The sequence below is a fragment of the Mobula hypostoma genome, chromosome 27 (assembly GCF_963921235.1).
Source record: "Mobula hypostoma chromosome 27, sMobHyp1.1, whole genome shotgun sequence".
NCBI lineage: Eukaryota > Metazoa > Chordata > Chondrichthyes > Myliobatiformes > Myliobatidae > Mobula > Mobula hypostoma.
Window position 1 is genome coordinate 30,758,084 of NC_086123.1, and position 22,110 is coordinate 30,780,193.

The 22,110-nt window shown below is 39.7% G+C and overlaps 1 protein-coding gene across 3 annotated transcripts in view; it reads left to right on the forward strand.

Annotated features, from left to right (window-relative positions):
- pole (polymerase (DNA directed), epsilon) overlaps positions 1 to 22,110 on the forward strand; it is a 135,227-nt gene that overhangs the window by 107,755 nt on the left and 5,362 nt on the right. For 2 of the 3 annotated variants that reach the window (XM_063034149.1, XM_063034151.1), the window contains 8 exons: positions 1,375 to 1,548; positions 6,704 to 6,829; positions 8,158 to 8,290; positions 11,011 to 11,200; positions 14,023 to 14,154; positions 17,881 to 18,074; positions 19,502 to 19,702; positions 21,826 to 21,954. In XM_063034149.1, coding sequence (XP_062890219.1) covers positions 1,375 to 1,548; positions 6,704 to 6,829; positions 8,158 to 8,290; positions 11,011 to 11,200; positions 14,023 to 14,154; positions 17,881 to 18,074; positions 19,502 to 19,702; positions 21,826 to 21,954 — 1,279 coding nt within the window. The remainder of the gene's footprint in view (positions 1 to 1,374; positions 1,549 to 6,703; positions 6,830 to 8,157; positions 8,291 to 11,010; positions 11,201 to 14,022; positions 14,155 to 17,880; positions 18,075 to 19,501; positions 19,703 to 21,825; positions 21,955 to 22,110) is intronic. The other variant, XM_063034150.1, reaches the window with a different exon arrangement.

The window sequence follows — 22,110 nt, forward strand, 5'->3', positions numbered from 1 at the left end:
GTGGCTAATACAATCAATTTCGTTTCTAAAAGGGTTTATCTAACGAATTTAATATTAAACACACAGCACATATTTTCCTCGCGTGAGTATAGTGATAAGTCAATTATCAGGGGAGGACAGGGGAGCTTGAAGTAAGTGTTGAATGAACTTCCAGTAGAAGTGGTGGAGGCAGGTTTGATATTATCATTTAATGAAAAATTGGACAACTGTATGGATAGGAAAGGAATGGAGGGTTATGGGCTGAGTGCAGGTCGGTGGGACTAGGTCAGAGTAGCGTTCGGCACGGACTAGAAGGGCAAAGATCGCCTGTTTCCGTGCTGTAATTGTTATATGGTTATATAAATCACTTACAAATCAATAGCGTCATAACATTTTAAGTAACGTTTGGATATTAAACACACAGCACATATTTTCCCCGTATAAACATATAAAATCATTGCAACACGCCAATATCGCTGAATCAGTGGGAGCCCTGGGCTTGTTTCCCTGCAACAGGACGGTCCTATTGAGGGGTGATGGGAGACAGCGATACGTGAAGGGGGTTCCTGATGTCCAGTCTATTCCACAATTTAGTTTTCATTGCATTCATCACAGAAAACACTGTTTCACCGCGATATGATGTTAGAAATGGAAGCAACGTTTTCAGTGCTTTCGTGGCTATCTCAGGATATTCAGCCTTGACTTTGATCTGGAATGTCGGCAGAGATGTTATGTCAAACATACTTTTCAGCCCACCGTCATTTGCAAGCTCGAGGAGTTGATCTCCTTCCCATGCTGACATGGATGATGCGTGGTAATGACCTCGCGTGTGTTCAAGCTCAACAGTGGGCGTGACAGGGAATGAGGAAAGGTGCAGCTGACTCCTATCGCCAAATCATATCGTTTCCTCGCGGCCCGGTAGCGCATGCTTTGAGGCCCGGTGGTTGGGGACCGCTGTGCTAAACAGTTTTGTTTTTAATCCAAACTGGTTTGTTGTAAGAAAGAAGAGCATGTGCTCGCATCCCACTGTTGCAGCCTTTTCACTTCAAGTTTGTTACAGTTATTTGCAGTTATGTTTCCTTTGTTACCTCTCTGCCTTGTTTACTGGTGCAGGCTGACTGATACTATGAACATCTAATAAAATGGCTAGAAGCACAACAATTGTGCATCATTTTTGACTTCCAAGGAAGCTTCTGGGCAACAGCATCTCCAGATCTAACAATGGAAAGTTTGTGCCAACACATTACTTTGCCCTTCTTCCCCCTCCTACCAGCTAAGGTCTACTTAGTTATGTCATTCTGTAGAATGGTTAAACATGGGTGTGAGTGCTGTGTATTATGGGCTTCATAAAACATTGCTTTATAACTCATGAGTACTTGCTTCTCATTGTTGCAGAATTTTGAAGAGTATGGTTGTAGGCTGGGTTAAGGAGATCACCCACTATCAGAATATGTATGCTGATAACCAAGTAATGCACTTTTATCGTTGGCTGCGTTCTCCCTCTTCACTGCTGTATGACCCCGCGCTGCATCGCACGCTTCAAAACATGATGAAGAAGCTGTTTCTGCAGTAAGTTTATAAAAGAATGATGTGGGAGAGTGGACACTAAAGAGTGAAATATAAGCCTAGTTAAGCTTTTCAGCATTTTCTGATGGCTGTAGTATTGTTAATGCTTAAGTTTAAAGTTTTTACGAGTTCCTTAAAAGCTCCTACTAAATGGACACTTTATTCTCTGTCTAGGACTCTAGTGATAGAATGTTTTCTAATTGGTGCAGTTAATGATGAGGAATCAATTTGTGCAGTATATTGGCTCTTGAAGTTCACTTAACACAAGCTGAAGCAAGCAACATATAAATATCTTAAGCTGAAGAAAAAATTGTAGATGCTGGAAATCCAGAATTTAACATAGATTTCTGCGATACTGAAGTAACACACAAAAATTGCTGGAGGAACTCAGCAGACTAGGCAGCATTTATGGAAAAGAGTACAGTCGATGTTTCGAGCCAAGATCCTTTAGCATGGTCTTGGCCCGAAACGTCGGCTATACTTTTTTCCATAGATGCTGCTTGGCCTGCTGAGATCTTCCAGAATTTTGTGTTTTGCTTGGATTTCCAGCATCTACAGATTTTCTTTTGTCTGGCAATACTCAGGTCAGGCTGCCTCTGTGGAGAGAGAAACCACATTAAAATTTAGCTGATGCAAGTTGATTATGTTAGCTCTATTTCTCTTTATACCAGGGGTCCCCAACCTTTTTTGCACTGTGGACCGGTTTAATATTGACAATATACTTGCGGACTGGCTGACGGGGTGGGGGGGAGGGGTGTGTTCAAGTTCAACAGTGCGTAACAAGGAATGAGGAAAGGTGCAGCTGACTCGTATCGTTTCATATCACCAAATCATATCGTTTCCTCGCAGCCCAGTAGCACATGCTTTGCGGCCTGGTACCGGTCCGCATTCCAGTGGTTGGGGACCACTGCTTTATACTGATTACACCAGAACTGCTCAGTACTTTCTGCATTCTATTTCACATTTATTTGCTTGACTGGTGTCGACTCTTATTTTCCCCAGTGATAATGGAAATTGACACTATAAATAAAGATCACTTGTGTCTCATCAAGTTATTGTTCAAAATTGTACCTCATGTAGTTTTGAAGGGCATGTTATACAGTGAGTACAGGATATCAGAATAAACTGTAAAAGGAAATGTCAATTTCAGAAATTCTAGTGGTGGGAGTTTCTATTTGATTTTTGCCAATGAGCAAAAATATGTGCAAAAACTATTCTAGAATCATAGGAAGCTGATATTTGCTTACGAGGTAGAATGTAGCACTGTGTACAAAAGGAACTTCAAAGGAAGTACTAAAATGGCTAAAGGTATGTTGCTATAAATCAGCCTTTCCTGTTAGCAAGTAGGGGCTGGTGAAAGGGCAAAATTGCAGTTAACAGGATGAGTTGCAATGTAAAAGGTGGACAGAATCAAAAAGGGTGAATACGGGACTGAAGATGTTATATCTGAATGCACGCAGTATACAGAATAAGGTAGAATGAACATGTAACCCTGTTACAGATTAGTATAAATTGTGGCTGAAAGAAGCTTATAGCTGGGAGCGTAATGTCCAAGGATACATGTTGTAGCAATAGAACAGGCAGTAGACAGAGAGGGGATGGTATGGCTCCATTGGTAAAAAATGAAATCAAACCATTAGAAAGTGATGATACAGGATTGGAAGATATAGAATTGCTGTTGGTGAAGGTAAAGAACTGCAAGGTTAAAAAGACTCTGGGAGCTATGTACAAACCTCCAAACAGTAGTAAAAAAAAACCCAATGGTCTACAAATTAGAATGAGAGATAGAAAATGCATGTAAAAAGGATAAAGTTGTGATAGTCACGGAGGATTTCAATATGCAGGTAGATTGAGAAAACTGGGTTCATGCTGGATCCCAAGATGGGAATTTTCTCGAATGCCTATGAGATGGCTCGTGGTCAATCCCACTAGGGAATTAGCTGTTCTGGATTGGATGTTGTGCAATGAACTGGAATTAATTAGAGAGCTTAAGATAAAGGGGACAGTGATCAAGATAGGATAAAATTCACCCTGCAATTTGAAAAGGAGAAGCTGAAGTCAGATATTTTAGTATTGCAGTGGAATAAAGGGAATTACAGAGGCATGAGAGTGGAGATGGCCAGAATTGATTGGAAAGGAACACTAGCAGGGATGACGACAGAGCAGCAATGGCTAGAACTTTTGGGAGCATTTGCAAGGTGCAGGATATATACTGTACATCCCAAAGAGGAAGAAATATTCCAAAGGCAGGATGACACAACTGTGGCTGACAAGAGAAGTCAAAGCCAACGTAAAAGCCAAAGAGAGGGCATATAATACAGCAAAAATCAGTGGGAACTTTGAATATTGGGAAGCTTTTAAGAGCCAACAGAAGACAATCAAAAATTCATAATATGAAGGTAAGCTAGCCAATAATGTTAAAGGGGATACCAAAAATTTCTTCTATATAAAGTGTAAAAGAGGTGAGAATAGATATCGGGCCACTGGAAAATGATGCTGGAGAGGTAGTAAAGGGTGACAAAGAAATGGCAAGTGAACTGAATAAGTATTTTGCATCTTTCTTCATTGTGGAAAACAGTAGCAGTATGCTGGAAGTTTGAAAGGTCGGGTAAAAGTGTGAAGTTGCCATTACTGGGGAGAAGGTTCTTGGGGAAACTGAAAGGTCTGAAGATGGTTAAGTCACCTGGATCAGATAGTGTTCAACCCAGGGTTCTGAAAGAGGTGGCTTAAGAGATTGTGAAAGCATTAATAATTATCCTTCAAGAATCAATAGATTCTGGCATGGTTCTAGAGGAATGGAAACTTGCAAATGCCACTCCACTCTTCAAGAAGCGAGAGAGGCAGATGAAAGAAAATTATAGGCCAGTTAGTTTGACCTCAGTGGTTGAGATGTTGGAGTTAATTGTTAAGGATGTGGTTTCGGGCTCCTTGGAGGCACATGATAAGGGAAAATTTTGCCTAACAAATCTATTGGAATTCTTTAAAGAAACAACAAGTAGGATACACAAAAGGGAATCGGTAGATGTTGTGTATGTGGATTTTCAGAAGGCCTTTGACGAGGTGCCACACATGAGGCTTCTTAGCAAGATAAGAGCCCATTGTATTGCAGGAAAGGTATTAGTATGGATAGAGCATTGGCTGATTGGCAGAAGGCAAAGAGTAGGAATAAAGGGAGCCTTTTCTGGTTGGCTGCCAGTGACTAGTGGTGTTCCACAGGGGTCACTTCTTTCACTTTTTTATGCTCTATGTCAGTGATTTGGATGATGGAATTAATGGTTTTGTGGCCAAGTTTGCTGATGATACAAAGGTAGGTGGAGGTGCAGGTAGTTTTGAGGAAGCAGAGTGGCTACAGAAGGACTTCAGCAAATTAGGAGAATGGGCAAAGAAGTGGCAGATGGAATACAGTGTTGGTAAGTGTATGGTCAAGCACGTTAGTAGAAGAAATAAAAGTGTAGACTATTTTCAAAATGAAAAGAAAATCCAAAAATTTGAGGTGCAAAGCAACAAAGGAGTCCTTGTGCAGGACTCCCTGAAGGTTAATTTGCAGGTTGAGTCATTGCTGAGGAAGGCAAATGAGATGTTAGCATTCATTTCAAAAGAATATAAAAGCAAGAATGTAATATAGAGGTTTTATAAAATACTGATGTGACCTCACTTAGAATATGGTAAGCAGTTTTGTGCCCCTTTGATAATAAAGGATGTGCTGACATTGGAAAGGATTCAAAGGCGGTTCATAAAAATGATTCCATGCCTCTACTCACTGGAATTCAGATGAATGAGAGGTAACCTTTTCGAAACCTATTGAATGTGGAATGGCCTCAGTAGAGTGGATGTGGAGAGAATGTTTCCTGTGGTAGGGGGATTCTATGACCAGAGGACACAGCCTGAGAATAGAAAGGTGTCCTTTTAGAATGGAGATGAGAAGGAATTTCTTTAACTAGAGAGTGGTGTATCTGTGGAATTCGTTGCCACTGGCGGCTATGGAGGCCAAGTCATTGGATATATTTAAGGCAGAGGTTGATAGATTCTTAATTAGTCAGGGCATGAAGGGATTACATGGAGAAGACAAAAGAATGGGGCTGAGAGGGAAAATGGATCAACCATGATGAAGTAGCAGAGCAGACTCGCCGTGCCAAATGGCCTAATTCTGCTCCTATATCTTATGGTCTTAAATCTTCCATATTTTGGTGGATTGTGAATTAACAACCTACAAGAAAGCAAGACAACAATAACAAAATCAAATAGAAAAAAAATGTTTTGTTGTCATACATTTTCCTTGCAGGATGTATTAACCCTTATGAGGAAAAAATATATTTTGTCATTTGATTTCATGGATCATTGCACAAGTAAGTTGAGATAATACTAGCAGTATTTAGCTTTTGTTTAAAAAAAAGATGGTGGTAGAGTTGCATTGTAAGGAAAACTTGGCATCCTTTCGAGTATCAGCTATTTTGATTTTTGAATAATTTAGGTTAATGCATCCTGCATCTGCAAGGAAGGTGTACAGCGACAAAACTTTTCTTTTGTATTTTATTTTCTTATTGCTGTTTCGTTTTCTTGTAAATTCTTAACTGACAATCCACCACAACATGGAAGATTTGTAGCAACATATCATGTTAATCTTTTCAGTACAGTATTTCCTTTGAGGTTCCTTTTGTGCACTGTGATAAATACCACCTCCAAAGCAAGTATCAGCTTCCTGTTATTCTAATCTAGAGAAATTTTTGCACATATATTCACTCATTGGTAAAAATCAGACAAACACCCTTTACCAGAATTTCTGGATTAATATTTTATCACATCCTCTGCAACCTTAACTGAAAAACAGATTTTATAAAGAGAAGAAGCATATTTTAGCAACTGGTAAATTGAACTGAAGAGATTACAATAGATTAGTTAATTGGCAAAAATATAACAAGTTAGTGAAAGAGGTTATGTAACAAGTTAGTTCAAATGAGTTCAAATATTCAATTTGTGTTAGCATAAGAAATATATACAAAAATCCAATAAGTCACTGTTCCTACGTTAGTGTTGAACTATAGTACGAATTTCAACTTGCACTATAAAGTGAAAAGGTAAAATTGTTAAGAAACAAGTTACCCATCAAGTGTACATGCAAGGTGGCTAAAAGTTATTTTGATATTTTTCAATCACATAGGCTGGTAGCAGAGTTCAAAAGATTGGGTTCATCTGTGATCTATGCCAATTTCAACCGTATAATACTGTGCACCAAAAAGCGACGTATTGAGGATTCAATAGGATACGTGGAATATATCACAAAAAGGTAATAATGCAAATAGGCTTTTTAATTAACAATGATGAGTTTTCAAAAGTTACATGGAAGAACATGCTTTAAGCAGTTGCCTGTTAGCAGAGATGGATTTTTTTCCCTTCCAAAAAAAACATGTTATTTCAGATTGGAAGTTTATATTTGTATTGCTCTGAAAATACCAGAAAAGTACATGTATACTTTTTTGATTTTTTTTTTCATTCTTCTTGTTTGAGCATCTATATAGTAGTGCTTTATGTCTGGTCAAAATCAATGGCAAATTCTTATTGCTACACCCAGCCACCAAGCTCCTAGCATCTGTGGCTGTGCTGTTCAGAATGATTGGCTTCAACTGTTTATTGGCATAACTCTTTCTTCTGAATCGGTTATTTCAAAACAAGCAATGGTCTTAAATACAGAATCTTTGCTTGCAATTGGATGTGAAAGGGAAGGTTGCTTGACTTATCTGAAGTAACTAATAATTTTAAGTGACATCATAATACAAGGCATTAATTCCTGTTCAGATAAATGTAAAAGATTTTGTAGCTCTCTTCAAACTAGATTAAAATATCTTCCGGTAAACACCACTACTAAAATTAGCCTTTTATTGCCAACCTATAATATATCCAAGTTTTCTGCTCAATTTACCTGTTCGGCAGTGACAATACTCAATTCATCAGATTATTTGGGGCATATAGTAAATTGTTGTACAATTACAAGTTTCTTCTTTGATTTAGACATGCCCAGGTAACGATTCAATAAATCTGCTTTTATTTATTTATTTATCTATCTATCTATCGATTAAAAGCATGGAACGGGCTGTCTTGGCCCAATGAACCAAAGCACTCAGCAACATACCTATTTAACCCTTGCTTAAACACAGACCAATTTACATTGACCAGTTAACCTACTAACCAGTATGTCTTTGGGTTGTGGGAGGAAACCAGAGCACCTGGAGGAAAACCCACTCTCATGGGGAGAATATACAAACTCCTTAGTGAAGGTGCCAGAATTGAACTGCAGACTCCACCCCGAACTGTAATAGCACCGTGGTGCTTCTTGGATGTTATTCAGTTTTTCAAATAGTTGTTGATGTTGTAGTTTCATATTTGATGTACTGATTTCATATTTCACTATAGATAAGACTCGGTTAGAGAAAAGCTGAGTACTGGTCTTGAGCTCATGTCACTAGAAGAGGGATCTGGGAAATTTGATTGATCTTTGTTTTATATTTTCTGTCTTTTGGAATTAGTGTCCTAATTTAGCAATCGGAGGTTCTATGGCATTTGTGGAAAAATACATTATATAATTTCTCTTTTTTTTTAAAAAACTCAAAATTGCAGCATTCATTCCCGTGAGATTTTTCATTCCCTCTCCATCTCATTTTCTCGCTGCTGGGAGTTCATGCTTTGGATGGATCCAGCCAATTATGGAGGTATTAAGGGAAGAATTCATTTTGACAATCTCAATGGAGAGGTATGTGGTCTAATCTAAAGTTATTAGATGGTCCTTGCAGGTCATGTATTATTCAATTTGATTTTGAAATGTCCATCTGTATATATTGATAAAAGAATAAGTGATTGCAACTTCCAGAAACCTTTTACTCAATTGTCATTGGGATTATTTAAAAGGTTGGTTCTGATCAATGATGAATTGAAACAGTAAATGGATTTCAAGGCTGAATATTATTTCTAATTGAATTATTGCATTCATACCACCATTAATTAATATAATTGGTATACTTCATCTTCCCATTACACATGTGATGACTCATAAAAAGCTCAAGGAAAAGACCTATAACTACGCTGCTGGATCTCATGGTGCACAGGATAACGATATTTTATGGGCTTACAATTGGTACAAGAAAGCACATCAGGAACCAAAACCACAAATCACTTGGAGTCGTGACATTTATATAGGAGATGATTCATGGGGGGTTGCTAACAAAGTGCTTCAGCTGTGTTCTGAAACATATTCATTTCTAGGGTTCAAGTGTCATGAGCAAGGCTAGCATAGTCTGTCCCTTATTTCCTAAAACTGGGTGACATTTGAGTATGCTTAAGAGTCAGTCACATTGCTGTGGATATCAACCAAAGCTCAAACCCAGATTCAACTCCGTAAACCTTCTCTGCACTGCTCCAGTGCAAGTACATACCCTCTCAGATATGCAAACCAAAACCATATTCCAAATGTTGTTTCAACAACACCCTGGGAAATTGTATCATAATTTCACTTTAATTTTATATTCTGTACCCTGGTATGAAGATCCAACATTCCATGAACTTTCATATATTTGAGGAGAGCATTTGGCCCATTGAGTTTATACTGGCTCTCAAAGCAATCCCATTGCACTACTTGTATCCCAGTAATCTATTCTCTTGTGCATGCCCATCAGTCCTATATTGAATATTTCCACCTCATTGGGTGATTATTTATAGTAGCAAAATAACCCACCAATCAGGCTATCTGTGGTGTGGAAGGAAACAGAGCACCCAGTGGAAAAACTTGTATAAGATTACAAGTAAAATATGCAAACTCCATACAAAACAGCTTTGGAGACAAGAATTGAACCCTGGCTAAAATAGGTGTGAAGCACTACTTAATGCATTACTGTGCCACCTTGTATATTCCGAATTATTTGCCATATCCATACACTATCTTTTTGTAATTCGTGTACCAGGAGCCACAGATCTATTTATGGTTCAACTTTCTATAGCCAAATTCCATTTAAATAACAACTTGCTTGTTCATTCTTCCTTCAAAGTGGATAACCAGATTTTTCCACATTATGCTAACATCTTGCCCATTCACCTAACAACTCTATACTCTTTGCTCATTCTTCATGTCCTCCTGATAACATGCAAACCCATCCATATTTATATCAGCAAATTTGTTTACATTACACTTTTTTCATCCTTGCCATAAATATAGATTGTAAGTAGTTGCAGTCCCACCATTTATCCCTGTGGCACCTACTAGTTGATGACAACCGCTGAGAGGGTCATTGGGGGTCTCCCTCCCATTTTGTGACATTTACCTGGAGCATTGCAGATAAAGGACCCGAAGAATTATTGAAGATCCCTACCGCCCATCCCACAATCTCTTTGACCCACTACCGTCGGGAAGGAAGTACATGAGCATCAGGACTATGACTTCCAGACTGGATAACAGCTTTCTCCCTCATGCTGTGAGACCAGTTGAATACCCTGCCTCCACAAGGTCTTGTCACTGGGACAGCGAGCTGCTTACTGTTCACCTGACTGCGTACCAGACTGTGTAGCCTTTTCAGCTTGATTATGGTTATTGGTGGTGCTGGGGAAATGTAGAAGGTCAAATGTCCCAAGAGCATTGTTACTACGTGTATATACACCTGGTGCCTTGATCAGTCCTGAGTGATGCATCTGATTTTACTCTTATTAGCCTTGAATTTGCATCACTACATTTTAGTGATGTCACCCAAATGCTGATTATGCAAAATCCCATAACCACATCTACCACAGTGAGTGCACAAGGCCAGTGACACAGTTCCATGCAGCTCACCCTGGAAATCAGCTGTTCTGCCTTTCAAGCAATTGATTTATGCGTTCATTCAGCTTTTATTTTAATAAGCAGTTTCAGATTTGTATCAGGTTACTTCCTATGCAGCCAGGAAGTAGAAAATATAAAAGCACATTGTCTGGCTGTAAGCCAGAGGTTTATCCGAAGTTTCTACCTAAAGCCATCCCGTTGTTTCCCCGGCAGAAGCATTGATATTTCACTCCTTATTCACTATGTTATGCCATTGAGTGCAATAAACCAAAGGAGCTAGGAGGCCAGTTCCTGACTGTCATGACACTTTTGAATGAAGCTTGGCTGACTGTCTAGTTGATGTTACAGCACGTCATCGAGGGCAGTACAGTAGCAAAATATCTACACTTACAACTCCCTTGTTTGCACTTACCTGTTAGATAGTTGAGGTCCCAAAGTAGTTGCTATTGATCAGCAAGCAAAGACAAAGGACACCAACCGTGTCCCTGAAATAGGGTTCTAATCAGTGAGAGTTCATAAGGATGGCTGTGCCCATTATGGAACAGTTTCAACTCTGCCGCCAAAGAAGATGGTAGTGAGTGCAGCATTAAATAGTTTGCTTTGCTAATAACTCTGGTTTTTGCTTTTATAACAAAACTGATCTGTGTGATGATTTCTGTTTTGCAAAGGCTGAGAGTAATAAGGAAGCAGAGGGACTTGACGGTGATGAAAACAGTGACAGTGATATTGAAGAGGTTCATTCAGAGGACGATGAAGGCAGTAGTGATGTAGAAGACCTTTTGGATAATAACTGGAATATCATGCAATATCTACCACAGGATGCTTCGTGCCAGAGTTATTTCCTCATGATTGTCTCAGGTAATTTGCATTTCTCAATAGCACATAGAACAGTAGAGTACAGGACTAATTAACATAGCAATTAAATTCCTAACTAAACTGGTCCCTTCTGCCTACACAAAGTCCATATCCAACTATTCTCTGCCCATTCATGTGCCCATCGAAGAGCCTTCTGAATCCCTCTATCATATTTGTCTTCACCACAAAACCCAGGCATCGTATTTACTCTTTATGTAAAAAAAAAACTTGTCCATCTCCTTTTAACTTCCTCCTCTCACTTTAAATGCATACCCAACACATATTGACTTGGGGGTGGGGAAGATACTATATATTCTTCTCATAATCTCATAACCCTTTATCACAAGGGTTTCCAAGCTGGGGTCCACGGACCCCATGTTAGTGGTAGGGGTCCATGGCATAAAAAAGGTTGGGAACCTCTGCTCTGTTAGATCTCCTCTCAGCCTCCACCGCTCCAGAAAAAAAAGCAAGTTTGTCCATCCTGCTAAATCTCTTCTGCACCCTTTTCATAATTTCCATGGAGTACTCCAGGTGCAGCCTAACTGGAGTTTTGTAAACCTGCAATGTAACTTCCTGACTCCTGAGCTTGATGCCTCAATTAATAAAGACAAACACGCTATATGCAGTCCAAAAGTTACTTTTTGGATGTATGCATTTAATTATATTTACATTGTGAATGAGTTACTCCTAAGTTGATTTAGTTAATGAATTACGTCTCAGAGACTATGACTTCAGTCATTGAATGCTGAACTGTAGTCAATAAAAAGCATCCTGATGTATGCATCTTTGCTGTCCAGATGTTCCAACCTTATCATCAACCTCCCAAAGCACTTCATCACAGTGGATGAAGTCATGCCACTGGAACCCTCTGTTTTTCAATGTGGACGTACATTTATTTGCAGAGTGTTAGCCTAAGCTAACGTTGAGTGTAACCTATAGTGTAATGCTCAACAGTCCTTGCTTGCTAAGATGGAGGGAGTGACTGTTGAAGCTAGTGAATGGGATGCCAGTTCTGGGGCTACTTTGTCTTGGATGTATCAAGCTTTTAAAGTGCTATTGGTGCTGCACTCATCCAAGGAAATGGAGAGTGATGTGGAGCAAGGAATCACCCAAGTTTACCTGCATATTTATATGCAGAAGAGAGAGGGACCCTTTCATCTCATTATGCATCTCTTCTGATGCATTCAACAATTGTACAAAACAAGGCATTCTTACACATTTAGAGATTAGGTACAATGTCTTCATCCAGTAGACAAACATTCAATTAATGGCATGAGTCAACCATATATGATAAGCTTGTAGTCAGTTTTATTCTGACATTACTGTCATATGTTCAGTTTCCCTAAAAGTCCTTCCTTTTCTGAAATTGCACAAACAGGCTATGAAGAGAATGATTAACATAAATTATGTCCTTGGCTACATCTTGTTTGTGGACAGAGAGACTTTTTCTGTGCCACACCTTCGGCTCATGGCCTTTTTATTAAAGTTGATTTAAAGAAAGATCCCACAATCTCTAATAGTATGGAAGGATGAGGATATGGTCAACTAGAAGTTAAACGGACATCTTTCTCAAACTTCTACTGACCGAAGTCCACTTCTAAATGTCTAATGGGTTGACTTGTCAGGATTTTGGTCACTTTAAAGACTTCTCTTGTTCTAGACAGAACCTTGTGCCCTAAGTTCAGATACTTCTCTTATCATAAATTCTTGTATTGCAGCTCAGTGAATTTGACATTCACTTTAAGGGAACCTAGGTGCTATTTTCAACCCCCCTCATTGAACAGGGTCATGGATGCCTAGCACTTTATTAACTTAGTGAGGGATTTACCAGGTTATGACATTGCAGGTTACAGCAGAAATAGTTTTGCTGTTACTGTTGCTCTCTGGTTTATTGGAATGTTCTTCCCATTGATTGGGGTTGACCATGGATTTTGCATTCTAGCTGTCTACACAATATGCAAACCAATATGAAGAGAAAGCTGATGCCCATGCAGCAGGCTCCCCCTCTACACATAGCTGATGAACCCAAAGGAATGGCAGATTTCAATAGTTTGGCACCAGTGATGTCGTAGGAGTTGCCAGTCAGCATTGAACTTAACGTAGGGCTGCCTTAGGGACTCCAGCTCCAGATTTTTCCTCTGAGTTTACTCCCGAAACCTTCCCCATGGGTGGATATGGCTGCAAGGAAAACGGAGGTTTAAGATCAGAGTTTTCCTTCTCCCGAGTTCAGCTGTCAACCACGACTGATGAGCCCTATCTGCCTCATCTGTTCTGCCCATTCATTGTCAAATACACAATATGTTTACACAGAGAAGCAACGAAAAGACTTGTTTGTGGCAGCATCACAGGCGCATAGCATCTTGTAAGTTGCATTCATAATAAATCTGTAAATTAAGCATAAAATTTGCCCAGCTTTTACAAGAAAGAACACAATTAGAACAAAAAAACCGATTTTTAGAGTTTTCCTTGCTGATTGAACAGTATCTACAATATATGAGTTTTTAAAATTTTTGTGGACATTGTGTGGTTTCATTTGATCCATTTTTATTGTATAACTTATGGTACAATTTTTGTTATCAGATCAGAATGAAAATAATTTAAACATCTCCCTGATGTTTTATCCTGAAGAGACTTGCCTTGTTTCCTGTGTATTATGTTTATTTCAACATTGAAGTCTGCCACCTTGAATCCAAATAACTGTTCTCCACCTCAGATACTGCAGAGTTTATATTGTTGTTAATAGTCAAATGATCACTTAACTAGAGTTGCTTATCACTCATTACACAATCTAATATACCTCACTATAATGGAATCTATTATTACAGCATATATTGTAGCAGTGTACCACAGCATGAAAGAAGAGCTGAGACGCAGTGCCCCAGGGTGCACTCCTATCAAGCAGCGAGGAGTCAGCCAAATCTCGCAAGATCCGGCAGGAGAAACCGGTACTTCAGCAGGTAGGAAATTTTAAAACATAAAACTCTTGCTGCTTGTAGTGAAGCATTAGATTTTATATCATTCTGCATGTTTCTTTAGCTTTTGAAATAATTTTGAAGTAACTTTGAAATAATTTTGAAGATCAGAATATCTCTTGAATTATGTCAGAAATCAAAAATAAACGATTGGTGGCAAATTGTTTAATTAATGAATTAAGACAGGGCAGTTTTAGAAAGACAGATATTGTTACTTATGGCTGAATACATCTAAAAGAGTTTTTAAATTATGTTAAATATGAGCCATGTAATGGCATTTTAGGCTGTACTTATTACAGGAATACACACACGAAATGTTGAAGGAACTCAGCAGGTCAGTCCATCTGTGGAGGGGAATCCCTCTCCATAGATGCTGCCTGACCTGCTGAATTCGTCCGGTATTTTGTGGGTGTTGCTCTGGATTTCCAGCATTGTAAACAAGTGTTCCCCATAAAATCGTTCAGTCTTTCCCAGCCAGCAGCCCCAATGAACCATGAGATCCACAATCTGCTGAGGGCCAGATCAGATAGTGACTAAGAAAGCTCCAACAGGTTCAGATATGATCTCTGAAAAGCCTCCCATGGGCGAAGTGTCAATTTTGGGCTAAATTTGAATCAACGGGTGCTTGACAGATGTGGCAGGTCTTGAATACTATCACTACTTATAAAGGCAAATCAAGTGACGTAGGCAACAACAGGGCTTTGCTTCTAGATGAGCTCAATGCCTTCTAAGCTCGTTATGACTGTCAAAACATGGAGGACCCTTCATGAACAGCCCCCAATGATCCTGTGATTTCAGTCCCTGAGGCTGATGTGAGAGCATCTTTTAGATCGTAAACACTCAGAAAGCATCCGATCCAGATGGGGTACCTGGCCGAGTACTAAAGACCAACACTGATCAACTGGCTGGATGGTTCACCGATATCTTTAGCTTCTCACAGAGGCAGTCTGAAGTACCTTCCTGCTTCAAGCAGGACTCGATTATACTGGTGCCTAATAAAAACATAGTAACCTGCCTCAATGACTATTGCCAGTAGCACTTACATCCACAGTGATGAAGTGTTTTGAGAGGTTGGTGATGAAGCATACCAACTCCCGCCGGAGAAGCAACTTGCATGTGCTTCAATTTGCCTACCAGTACTACAGGTCTACAACAGACGCCATGTCATTGGCTCTTCACTCAACCCTGGAACTTCTGGACAGCAAAGATGCATACTTCAGAATGCTCTTTATTGACTATAATTCGGCATTCAGTACCATTATCCCCTCAAAACTAATCAATAAGCTTCGAAACCTTAGCCTCAATACCACCTTATGCAATTAGATCCTTGATTTCCTCACTTGCAGACCCCAAGTCAACTCTGATTGGCAACATCTCCTCCATAATCTCCATCACCACTGTGTAGTGGAGAGTATATTGACTGGCTGCATCACAGCCTGGTATGAAAACACCGATAAATACGCTTGAATGGAAACTGCTACAAAAAGTAGTGGATACAGCCCAGTCCATTAAGGGTAAAGACCTCCCCACCATTGAGCACATCTGCATGGAGCATTATCACAGGAAAGCTACATCCATCACCCCCTAACATTCGGGTCATGCTCTCTTTCACTGCTGACATCAAGAAGAAAGTACGGGAGCCTCAGGACCCATACCACCAGGTTCAGGAATAGTTACTACCCCTCAACCATTAGACTTCTGAACCAGAGGAGTCAACTTCCCTCAACTTCACTTGCCCCATTACTGACACGTACCCACAGCCTGTGGACTTGCTTTCAGAGACTCTTCATCTCATATTCTCAATATTTATTGCTGATTTTTTTCTTCTTTCTTTTTGTATTTGTACCATTTATCTTTTGCATAATTCTATTATGGTTATCAGTTTTATTAAGTATCCCTGCAAGAGAATAAACCTATGAATCCCATGGTTTCATATGGTGACTTCGATAATAAATTTTCTTTTGAACTTTGAACTTTGCAGAACCTCTTGTGTTTATTATTGCAGAATTATGCTTTTTTTTTTACCTGCACCTTGGAAATGAAGATTTTCTGCAGGAATCAAAGTAAATTCTGTTTTGTAGTGGTTTCCACTCTATTAGCTCTCAATTATTAATGCAAGATGCATCAAAATGACAGCACATTTGCCTCTGCTGTTTTACACAAATGAAATATGAAGTCCAGGCTGATCTGCCAATGCTGTTCTACCGGGAAGCAGCATTGTAAGAAGTGCTGAGTTTGATGAGTTGAGATGTTAAGCCAGTGTTAAACCAAGGCACTACACCCCATCTAAGCTGCATGTAAAATTTCTGAAGGCACTATTTGGAAGGTGTTCAGCAGATTTCTGTCTAAAGAATACTTTATCCGGCCGCAAACATTTTCGTTTTAATGGAAGAATGATTTCAGGTTGTTGTCAGGCCTACTTATGGAACCTTTGTGGTTACACTGTTACCTAGTTTATGGCTATACAACATCACAGAGAGGGTGCGAACAGCTCAGCTATGATCATTGTACTGGCTTGTACCTCATCCTTCCTTCTGATGAACCTGCCAACTTGGCTGTACTTTTAGAGTCACTGCCATGGTCGTCATGTTGGGCAGACGTGACCTCAAGCAGTAGCTCCTGACATTTTGATAGCAGCAAACTGTCAAAATGCTATCATAGTGATCCAGAGGCAAAGGCCTTGAAATTGTATTTAAATGCCGCTGACCATTTGACAGATTTTAAAATGTTTAGAAGGAGCTAAATAGTTTATGATCAAAAATTGTTATAAATTTTAAACTGCCGTTTATGCTAAATTAACTACGTACGTTAAGAATCAGATTTAATATCAGCGGCATATGTCGTGAAATAGTTTGACTTTATGGCAACAGTTTGTACGTGGAGCTTAGAAAAATAGAGGGCTATAGGTAACCCTAGGTAACTTCTAAAGTAAGTACATGTTTGGCACAGAGTTGTGGGCTGAAGAGCCTGTATTGTGCTGTAGTTTTTCTGTTTCTAGTACAATGAAATACATGATAAATAAGTATAGAGGGAAAAATACTGAATTACAATATGTCTGTTAAATAGTGAAGTTAAAATAGATAGCGCAAAAGAACAAATAAAAACAGTAGTGAGGTAGTGTTCATGGGTTCAATGTCCATTTAGGAATAGGATGGCAGAGGGGAAGATGTTGTTCCTGAATTGCTGAGTGGGTTCCTTCAGGCTTCTGTACCTTCTTCCCGACGGTAACAGTGAGAAGAGGGCATGTCCTGGGTGGTGGGGATCCACAACGATGGACACCACCTTCCGAAGGCACTGCTCCTAGAAGATGTCTCGGATACTCTGGAGGCTGGTATCCATGATAGAGCTGCCTAATTTTACAATTTGCTAATGAAACCAAAACTCTTACTCCACTTACTTTTCCAATCAGAATGTCAGCCACTGCAGTTTTGTCTGACCTCCCACTTCCTTCCTGACTTTGATATTGCACAACGCCAGTGTGGAAGTCGGGCGCGAGTCTGCTGTAGCTAGCCAGTGATTCTCTACAAACCACTGGGTGTAGAGCAGCGTGAAGCAACCCATATCATCAATTAATTTAAGGTAGTCACCAATAACTTTCTAAAGTACTTTAGAGAAGTCTTTTTAGCTAAGCATATGAGAATGTGAATCTTATCATAAGAATGCAATGTGGTGGGCGTACAAAAGATGTCTTTTTACTCTTCAATTCTGCAGGGTTGATCACCTTCTCTCAGGAATATGTATCTAATGAGCTCACACAGAACTTCTTCACTATTACCCAAAAGATTCAGAAGAAGGTGAGCAGCAACAGGCACTCCACTGAATCCTCTGAGATGTTCCCAGTTCTGCCGGGCTCCTATCTTCCATTCAATAATCCAGCTCTGGAATTCATCAAATCAGTCTGCAAGGTGAGGCAAATGGAGCTGCAAATTTACCTCGAGTGGTATAAATGTTATTTTAGATTTGCTATTTTGGAAGGAAGGTTGCGAAACTAAAACGTGCGTTTTCATTTTAGATAAATTTCATTTCACTGCGGATGAACATAAATGTTTATTCTCTGGACAGAAACTCTGTCATAATGTTCTTTTGAATCTATTATGCAATCACAGAATTCTTACAGTACAGAAGATGGTCAGATTAGTCGCTGGTAGAGCAATCTCCCAATCCAGCATTCTTTCTCCTTAGTCCTATAAATTGTTTTTTTTCCTCTAGTAGCTGTCCACTTGCATTCAGTAACATATTGATTTAATGATTGGGTTAGTAATCCATTTCTCTGAATTATTGTTCAAATTCCTACTGGAGAAATTTTTAATTCAGACAGTAGATAAACTTGGAATTAACAAAACACTTTGACCATGAACTGCAGGGCAGTTGTAAATGGTTAGCAGGTTCAAAGTTCAAGTTCAATTGTCATTCAACTATGTATGAATACAGCCAAACAAAACAGCAATACTCTGGGGCCAAGGTGCATTACACAGTACCAACAGTTACACGAAAGATATAGTCCAGGACCCTGAGTCCATGAATGTTGCAGCACTCTGCAGTTGAACACAATGCAGCTTGTCTTCTGCCAAACAAACACTAGGGGGCAGCATCAACTCCAGCTTGGAAGCCGCGCCACATCGCTTCTGGTGGAGTGCAATGACTCTGCTTCTCTCCTGGGCAGTTGTGAACAGGAGACACCACGGCTTGAGGCCTAGTCCTCGCTACAACTGAGGCCATGGAGCTCCCCTGCCATCCACCAGTAAATCAGTTAAATTGAACTTGCATCATTTTCCCTTTAGGGAAATAGTTTTAGAGTAACTTCACAACGTGAAATCCTATTTGAAGGCAAGTAAATTTGGAAAAAAAAAGTACCAGCCAATATGTACACAACTCAAAGATTTAGCTTCCAAAATAATGCCAAAATATCTTGTAACATTAATCTGTGAGGGCAAATTTAACATCTCTCTAAGCCAGGCACCTCTCAATACAAAATAAAGAGTGACAATTTCCAATTAGATCTCTGAAAGGGGTTTTGAATCTGAAATATTATGAATCAGCAAAAATACCAATACTGATTCTTGTATCCCCTAGAAATGTTATTTCTATAACATTTTTAACATGTACTTTAGGTTTGATGTATAATATAGGGGTCATGCTTCATCTGACTGCTGTTCTTGGGTATCTGATCTTATTGTTCACAGAAAACTTCCCATTCCCTTACATCTTTAATCATTTCTGAAGGATAAAGTTTGGATAAGTAATCCCCCTCTTATTATAAATAAGTAACCTGGCTGCTGTTTGTTATGTGTACAAAAGCTATGTTTGTTAATGCACTGTTGTCTTCAAACAGATTTTGTCTCTGGATTCAAACATAACCAATCAGGTTAACAAATTGAAACGGGATCTTTTGCGTCTAATCGATGTGGGGGAATTCTCTGAAGAAGCACAGTTTAAGGACCCTTGCCGGTCCTACATAGTGCCCGAGATCATCTGCAGGAATTGTAACTTTTGCCGAGATTTGGACCTCTGCAAAGACCCTTCCATCTTGCAGGTTAGTAAGGAGTAAGATTCAAGATTCAAAGATTCAAAAAACTTTATTGTGATTCTAACCATACATCAGCTCTGCAGGGCAGAATGAGACAGCGTTTCCCAGGAGCAGTGCAATCATAACATAACAAACGCAACACTAAATAATAAACATAACAATAAATAGTAAAACACAACAGCCACATGTCAGTTAAAATCAAGTTATAAGTGTCCATTGCAAGTTAAAAGTGTCCAAAGCAGAGTCAGGTACAGCAGCTATTTAGCAGTCTGACTGCCTGTGGGAGGAAGCCGTTTCGTATCCTTGTGGTTTTATCATTTTTGGCAGTATTTCAAGAGGGGAGGGAGCATTGAGTCTAAACATGACATAACCTGTCATAAATATGGTAGAAAATAGGATTTTGTTGTCCCTTTGACATTAGTGAATTGTCAGTGGACAGTATGAAGGGCAGCCTGTTGTACTGGGCTACACTGCTACATTACAACTGAGGAATTGATCTTATTTCATTGAAACGTTTCTGTCACATGGAATATTTTCTGTGCTCATCATTTTCACTAAGAAGCAATAATTTTTTATTCATTCGAGGAATATGGGCTTTGCAGGCTGAGCCTGTATTTAATTGCCTATCCCTTGTTACCCTTGAGAAGATGCTGTTCAATTTCCTCCTTGAACTACAGCCCTTGAGTTGTGGGAGTACCCTCAAAGTTGTCAGAGACAGATTCCAGAGTTTTAACCAAGTGATGGTGAAGGACATAAAGCAAATGGGGCAGCATAGTGGCATAGTAGTTAACACAGCGCTTCATAGTACTAGCAACGAGGGTTCAATTCCCACCGCAGCCTGTAAGGAATTTGTACGTTATTCCCTTGATCGTGAAGATTTCCTCTGAGTGCTCCGATTTCCTCTGAGTGCTCCAATTTCCTTCCAAAGTTCAAAGACCCACCAGTTGGTAGAATAATTAGTCATTGTAAATTGTCCCTGATTAGGCTAGTGTTAAATTGGGGGTTGCTAGGCAGCATGGCTCAAAGGGCCAGAGGGGCCTACTCCATGCTGTATCTCATCAATAGTGATTGAACTATTGGTTCAATTAACAGTGAATCAATCAAAAATGAACGAGTTACAGCCCCAGCTATGAAATGGTGGAGCAAACTTGAGAGGACATGTGTGGTTCAGCAGTGTAGCGAGGGATGAACAAAAAATGCCAGAAACACTAAATAATGATATTTTTTAAGGTAAGTGTGTTTGTAATAAAATAAATGCAAGACACAATTATAGCTCATTTCCAAATCTTTGTAAAAACCATAAGGATGGATTGAATTATGTACAACATATGTTCATAATTTGAAATTTTTTGAATTTTTCTTGTGAATAAATTAGTTTTCTATCACTGGCCATATTTTATTAATATTTGAAGCTGATTATGCAACTAATTGTCTATTTCCCATGATTTTGTTTAAGATTGTGAAATATTTCTACAATATAAAACCAACAACTTTATTTCTAAAATTGCGTCAGTCTATGAGTTTATGGAACTTGTCCTTAATCATGGGGTATGGGGCGTCAGGGAGGGGTAGCACCTCAGGTGGGGGAACATGTCGTGTCCTTTTCAGGGCGGTTAGTCCACCTTTGGTCCCCACCTGGCACTCAGCTCTCACCTGTGGCTCCCCGTAGCTGTTTGCATGCGACAGCGGCCACACCCCGGGCAACTGCTTCGACAAGCCGGCTAAACCAGGTGAGGGTAGCCGACGGGTCTCAAACCCTCGGTGTGATAGGGAGTTGTCTATCCCAGCATGTGAAGACAGGCTCCGGTGGATTGAGCGGACGAGACCTATGGAAGGTCCAACGGTCACGAAGGCGGTCTCTGCAAGCGTCGTGGAACGTGTAGAGCAGGACAAGACACAGAAGACGTCCTGGTCATCCACAGCGCCTAGTCCCATCTCCAGCCGTCTAGACTCTGTCTTGCCACTGGATCCAGATGGGAATTGGGAAGAGAGAGCGCAACTCTCCCTCACTTAAATCCAAATCACACACTAGTCTCGACACCATCATAATGGTGTCGAGGTCCTCATCGACGTCAACGATGGACGAACAACCAACCAACCTTAATCAATTATATTTTTTGCTTTTTCAGCAGGATGGCACATTATTACCCAAGTGGTGTTGCACTAACTGCCAGGGCACGTATGACTCGGATGCTATAGAAATGGCACTGGTTGAAGCACTGAAAAAGAAAATGATGGCCTATACGCTTCAGGATTTGGTATGCACATCATCCACATTCTCCAACCATTACATAGCACCAGCTATTGAGTAAAACTGTATTATTGATCCAGGTCATTCATATAAGTTGTAAAAGATTACCTCTGTCATATTGACATATGTTCCTTAATGACATACATCAGACACAGGAAAATCT